This window comes from Scomber scombrus, chromosome 18, assembly GCF_963691925.1.
Source record: "Scomber scombrus chromosome 18, fScoSco1.1, whole genome shotgun sequence".
Lineage (NCBI taxonomy): Eukaryota > Metazoa > Chordata > Actinopteri > Scombriformes > Scombridae > Scomber > Scomber scombrus.
The window spans coordinates 10975639-10982343 of NC_084987.1; the positions used below are offsets into that span (position 1 = coordinate 10975639).

General features: G+C 40.0%; 1 protein-coding gene across 1 annotated transcript in view; it reads left to right on the forward strand.

The window, feature by feature from the left end:
* Window positions 1-809: 809 nt before the first annotated feature.
* The window catches only part of dnmt1 (DNA (cytosine-5-)-methyltransferase 1), a 14536-nt gene continuing 8640 nt past the window's right edge, over window positions 810-6705 (forward strand). Inside the window, exons 1-14 of the mRNA XM_062438827.1 lie at window positions 810-962; window positions 1458-1494; window positions 2170-2277; window positions 2357-2597; window positions 2713-2785; window positions 2891-2975; window positions 3104-3144; window positions 3218-3272; window positions 3372-3455; window positions 3548-3657; window positions 3775-3893; window positions 4011-4103; window positions 4185-4336; window positions 6337-6524. Coding sequence (XP_062294811.1) covers window positions 916-962; window positions 1458-1494; window positions 2170-2277; window positions 2357-2597; window positions 2713-2785; window positions 2891-2975; window positions 3104-3144; window positions 3218-3272; window positions 3372-3455; window positions 3548-3657; window positions 3775-3893; window positions 4011-4103; window positions 4185-4336; window positions 6337-6524 — 1433 coding nt within the window. The 5' untranslated portion in view covers window positions 810-915. The remainder of the gene's footprint in view (window positions 963-1457; window positions 1495-2169; window positions 2278-2356; window positions 2598-2712; window positions 2786-2890; window positions 2976-3103; window positions 3145-3217; window positions 3273-3371; window positions 3456-3547; window positions 3658-3774; window positions 3894-4010; window positions 4104-4184; window positions 4337-6336; window positions 6525-6705) is intronic.

The window sequence follows — 6705 nt, forward strand, 5'->3', positions numbered from 1 at the left end:
AAATAAGCCCACATCGTGATTTATTTACAAACATTTAAAAAAGCAATTGTAAAAAAAAAAAATGTGAAAAAAACCCTCCTCCTGAGCTAAATCAGTTCTGACTTCAGATGAAATCCCCATTTGCAATCACAAACATTTTCGAAAGTAACTGTAATTTAATTATACATTTTTATTCAGTAACTGTAACGGATTACAGTTACATTTATTTTGTAATTATTGTAATTAAATTACGTAACGCCGTTACATGTCACTACTTACTCTCCATCATTGTATATACTACATATAGAGCGATATCATTACCCAGCCAGGATGTGAATCATAAACACACATTACAAAGTCACATCTACCGCCGTCACCATTCAATAACACAATAACACCACCGTCCACTGCAAGAATAAATGCGTTCAATTGTAAATACAGTTAATACGTGAAATCCAGAGATTTCTGACTAATATTGCTCATTAGTAAACAACAGTCAGATCTGCTTCCGCTTGGTCAGTCGTCTACAACATCAGGCAAACAGTAGGGGAGGGTTACGTTAGTTTTACATTTCGAGAAAATGGTATTCTTTGTGATATAACCACATATTAGTCACGGCTGTGGTTTATTAAATAATTATATAGAAAAATGTGTTTAGCATTACGAATGAGGAACACAGCAGCGGTTTATTATCACACCCAGATTGAATGTGTTTCACCTGCAGATCTCCGCAGTGGTATAGTCCACAACACCCGGGTTTCCGCGCGAAAAGACGGCCCGCGCGCCCGAATCGCTTTATAGCATCCATTGGCAGAAACAGCACGCGCCAGGCAGAGCTGCACGGTTGTCAACAGCAACAGCGACGGATTTTTAACGGGTTTTAGAGTCGGTTTTTATCCCTTTTTTGTCTTTAAACGTTTAGATAGGTCTTTAACCATGCCGGCCAGGACTTCCCTGTCTCTGCCAGAGGATGTCAGGAAAAGGTAGGTTGTCGTTTAATAACCGGAGTACGTGCTAATAACGTCCTGAAGATGTAGCATGCGTGCAGCTTGTTGTCGTGATTCAAAAAGCCGAAAATAAGCGGCGGTAAAAACCCTAAACATCTATAACAACTGGGTGCATTAGGATTGGGGGTTATCGCTTCTAACGCTTGTACCACACAGCTGCAGCTAGCGTTAGTTAGCTTGTGGCCACCTGACAAGATGGGCAGCACCGACCCCGTTAACATTAGCCCCCCGTTCATTATTAACGTTAGCTAGTTAGCACCGCAGCCTGTCAATGGATGCAGGGGCGTAAGGAGATTTGGCGCCACTCTGAAAGTTTTGCCGTCTTATGGTTTCTGCTTGTTCACCGTCTCACTGGTCGCATGGATTCATACCACCGTAGATGGTGTGCGCTATGTAGCTCATTGGTTAACTTAATCTAATTTACTGTGACCTCATTTTATTTATTTTTTTGGATATCTTCTTTGTTCACAGGCTGCAGGTGTTGGATGAAGATGGATTTTCAGACGAGGTGAGTACTGAGTCTAATGTTGAATTAAAAAACCTGCAAGTTTGTCAAGTGACTGCAGCTGGTCGATAATTACAATTAAGTCCATGATTGCACGACCACAACAGTCACATTATGAAGAAAAGCCCCAGATGGATTTCACTTATCTAAAATCTGTAGTTTTGCCCTGTTGTAATTGAGTCATTCCATGAAATAAATGATAAAGAGAGGAGAGAGGCCATCTCGAAACAAGACCCCTGACCCGAGCTGGTCTACTAATGCCCTGCATGTCACACAAAGTCATTTGAGCTAATTATATCACACTATCAAGTAACCAATTGCCAAAAGTGTCATCAGTTCAAGTGTTGATGTTGTCATCTTCACGTTTTTATGTAAGCAGGTGTCTGGACATTTTTTGCAGCTCTGTCTTGAGGTGGCTATCTCTGATTTCAAATATGAAAAAGCCACAAATGTCAATTAAAATGTGTATTGTCATGGGATTATTATGTTTTGCATGTTTGTTTTATCAACCAGTTTAACATCAGTTATAGGATGCATTTTATGGCAATTTTGTTTGTCAACACACTCAAAAATCAAACCATTTATTGTATGTATTTAAACTTGTACCATGAATCCAGTATAGCAAACTACGCCTTTCTGCGTACGTCTCTTTTTTACCTTTTTAAAATGCTGCTCCAGGATCATGTGAAGGAGAAGCTCAAGCTGGTGCAGGAGTTCCTACATGTCGATGCCCAGGACCTGCTGAGCAGCCTCGAGGAAAAGATGAAAAGTTCAGAGATCTCAAAGGTTTGAGTCTTTACAATACATGAAACACTATAAAGTCCAAAATAGTGTTGCTCATTAGTCCACCGTTTACTCTCCTCAGGAGGTCTACATCTCTAAAGTAAAAGCTTTGCTTGGAAAGGAACTTCATCTTGAAAATGGGTCACATGCTGCTGATGAGGAGCAGAACGGAAAGACAAATGGCTTCACAAACGGTTCCCACAAAGATGAGGATGGCGAGGACGTAACCATGGATGTACAGGAGGAAGAGGAGGCTGTCAAGTCACCTACTGCTGCTAAAGGAAAGGGTGGACGCAGGAGCAAGGCCAACTCTGACACCAAAAGTTAGTTTGAGTCTATCAGTATTTATCATACAAGTGTATTCTAAGATGGAGATGATGAGCAAATGAACTGGTTTAAAACAATGTCAAACTTTAATCTTGTTTATCATTTTTCCAGAATCTCCAGCCAGTACCAGGGTTACGAGAAATAGTGGGAAACAGCCAACCATCTTGTCAATGTTCTCTAAAGTGTGCGTATATATAATTATTTTCTATCATTCACATTTTTCATTGAGTAAAAATGTTTGGTACACAAAGTCTCTTGCATTCTGTTTTAAAAAGTAAATGTCTTGCAGTCAAAAGCGCAAGTCTGAAGACTTGAATGGAGAAGCCACTAATGGACAAAATGAGCTGAAAAAAGAGGAAGAGGATGTTGAGGAGGTAAATCTTTTTTTCTTTCTCTTTTTTTTTTAATGTACCCATACTATTTTAATGTCAGGGAGCTGAAATAATTCTAAGTGTTTGGTACATAAAACAGCCACATAATTCAGTTTTCAAATCTGTTGTAGTCTCGGGAGGAGAAGCGTCTCAAGGTTGAGTCAGATGAAAAGTAAGTCTGTCGATTTTTAAAACTTATTGTGATCTTGCACAAGTGGACGTACTTATACTTTTTCTTTATGCAGTGCTGCTCCAGAAGAATCAAAGAGTGAGACGGTTAAGCCAGTTTCTGCTGCAAAGGTAATGATTTGGGTCATTAGGCTCTACACACTTTTTTTAAAATGATGCATAGTACTGATGTCACTCTCATAATTGCCCATGTATAATCCCCACCCCCAGACACCACCCCCCAAATGTCCAGACTGCAGACAATATTTGGATGATTCAGACCTCAAATTCTTTCAAGGGGATCCTGATAATGCGGTGAGAACTTGTTAAGTTTACATCATTGAAGAAGTGAAAGGTTTTAAAGATGTTAACTGAATCCTGAACAATCCCGCTGCTTGCGTCTTCAGCTGGATGAACCAGAAATGTTAACAGATGAGCGTCTTTCCTTGTTTGACTCAAATGAGGATGGATTTGAGAGCTATGAGGATCTGCCCCAGCACAAGATTACAAACTTCAGGTGAGGATTGTCCACTCAGATTTAAATAATGTCATACTGTTGGCTTGCTCTTAAGAAACAAGCATGTTTACTTTCATCTTAGTGTCAATTAAAGCATTTACCGGTTTTGTCTTGCAGTGTGTATGACAAGCGTGGCCACCTTTGTCCATTTGACTCCGGACTGATCGAGAAGAACGTGGAGCTCTACTTCAGTTGTGTTGTTAAACCGATCTATGATGACAACCCTTGCATGGATGGTAAGAATATTCACATTTAAATCATGGAGACCCCATGATGATACTTTTTTATTTCCTTGAACCACTACAACCAACTAGAAGCTGAATACATATCCGTGATCTTTTTTTCTCCTTCAGGTGGTGTCCCTGCCAAGAAGCTTGGTCCTATTAATGCCTGGTGGATCACTGGGTTTGATGGTGGAGAAAAAGCTCTAATTGGTTTCACTACAGGTAATAGTATAAGCTTTCTGCTCTGAATTTGACTTCACTCTACCCATGTACTGATCTAACAGTAATATCTCAATTATCCAGCGTTTGCGGATTACATCCTGATGCACTCTAGCGAGGAGTATGCACCCATCTTTGCAGTGATGCAGGAAAAAATCTATATGAGCAAGATTGTGGTTGAATTTCTCCAGAAGAATCCTGATGCTACTTATGAGGACCTTCTCAACAAGATCGAGGTGAGGAATTGTGTGAAATTATGTCTACTTTGGAATTGAACATTTCAGTATGCATTTTCAGCATTTTTTTTTTTTTTTTTTTTTTCCCTCTCAAAAATAATTTGATCACTGCTACAATGCCTTTTTTAAATCTGGGTATCCCTAATCAAAATATGCTTTTAAAAGTTAAGTATTTTCCCCAAAACAGTGTTGTGACCACTTTTTAGACCACCTAACTTTTCACAGACTTACGAGCTGCTTGCTTGAGTTTAAATGCTGCGTAAAGATAGTGGAAACAAGTTCAGTTCAGAGCTTTTTTGTCCCTCGAGGGGAAATTTGGTTTACAGTGACAGTACAAAAAACAACTAACACAACAACCATAAATAAACAGTGACATAACAAACATCATCACAGCATACAGCATAACCATACTTGATAAGAACAATCACAATCGGAATAAGAGTAGAAATGTCAGAAAGTCTCCCCACATGAGCAATGCGATTAGGGGTTTTAAAAGTTAACTGCATTGATTGCATGTGGGACAAAGGAAAATTTCTACCTATTTGTTCGTGCTCGAGGTAGCCTAAATCTCCATCCAGACGTCAGAGGAATGAATTCCTCCAAAAGTAGGTGGTCAGAGCTGGACAAGATTGACTGTGCTTTCTTTAAAACGAGAGAGAGAGAGAGAGAGAGAGAGAGAGAGAGAGAGAGAGACTGACTTACTTCTTTCACAATTTTGAACAGATGATTTTTGTTATTTACTGACAAGTTTCCATAAATGAAATTTAGCAAAACTATAAAATGGACTCAATAAAGGATTTATAAAATGAAACCGTCAACATTAAAGGAATTTAGTCTGCGCAGAAAGTATAATCTCTGCAGGCCCTTTTTGCAGATTGTTGAGGTCATGTGTCAGGTTTTTATCAATAACTGTCCCCAAGTACTTATAGGAACCAACCATCTCCACAGCTATACTCTTGATTTAAAGTTGGGCAAGCTGGTTTTGATATTTTCCTGAAATCAATGACCATGTCCTTAGTTTTCTGAACATTTAACTTGAGGAAAAGACTGTCACACCACTCCACAAAGTCCATCGCAACTGGCCCATGATCAACCTCTCCATCCTTGAGCAGACTGACTAAGACTGTCAGCAAATTTCAAGAAGTGCCTGTCATTGTGGTGACTTCTGCAGTCATTTGTATAAAATAAATAATAATGGGGACAGGACACACCCCTGTGGTGAGCCTGTAGACGACGACTTCTTTTGGGATAAGACACTATTTACCCTGACTGACTGAGGCCTGCATGTTAAAAAGTCTGCGAGCCATTTTACCATACCAACATCAAGATTAAAAAAGGACACTAGTTTATGACATAAGATGGGTGGCTGAATTGTGTTAAAAGCTGAGGAAAAGTCTGCAAATAAAAGTCTAGCATGAGTTTTCATACCCTCAAGATGCTTGTAAAGAAATTGAAATAGAGTGGTGGTAGCGTCCTCCACTCCTCTATTTGGCCAATAAACAAATTGCATCGGGTCAAGCAGGTCCTGCACCTCAGTCATGAGGAATTTCTTGACCAGTCGCTCCAGACACTTCATTACCAATGAAGTAAGAGCTACTGGTCTAAAATCATTCAGCTCTTTAGGTGATGCGCTCTTGGCCACAGGTACGACAATGGACTCCTTCCATAGTACTGGGACCTTGCACTGAGTAAGGGATGAATTAAAAATATCACCAAAAACATCCCATAGTTTTCCAGTAATCATATCTGGCCCTGGGCTCTTCCTGATATTGCATTTAAGGAACACGAATCTAACGTCAGGGGCACTGATTGTAAGTGGGGAGGTGACACTATATTCACCACACATATCAAATAAATCACTGTATACATTTGAAGTCATTTTCATCATCAAAACGTAAATAAAAATCATTGAATGCATTTGCAAGCTCTTTACAAGCGCAATAGGATATTTTGTGAATATTTCCCCAGGACTGACGAGCTTTTGTTCATCTTGCCCTCAGACAACGGTGCCTCCTGCGGGGCTGAACTTCAACTGCTTCACTGAAGACACCCTACTGCGTCACGCACAGTTTGTGGTGGAGCAGGTGGAGAGCTACGACGAGGCTGGCGACTCAGATGAGCAGCCCATCATTGTTACTCCCTGCATGAGAGACCTGATCAAGCTTGCAGGAGTCACACTAGGGAAGAGGTATGTTTGAAACATGATTGATTTCTTTCTTTCTCCCTTTCTTACCATGAAGTGATGTCAGCTGAAGTAGTCAAAGATCCCAAACCAGTTGCTTTGATTGTGTAGCTATTGTAGCTCAAAGTGAAAACAAACATGAGCAGAGCACATGCTACATATTTGTAACTTACATGAAAACTCCCCA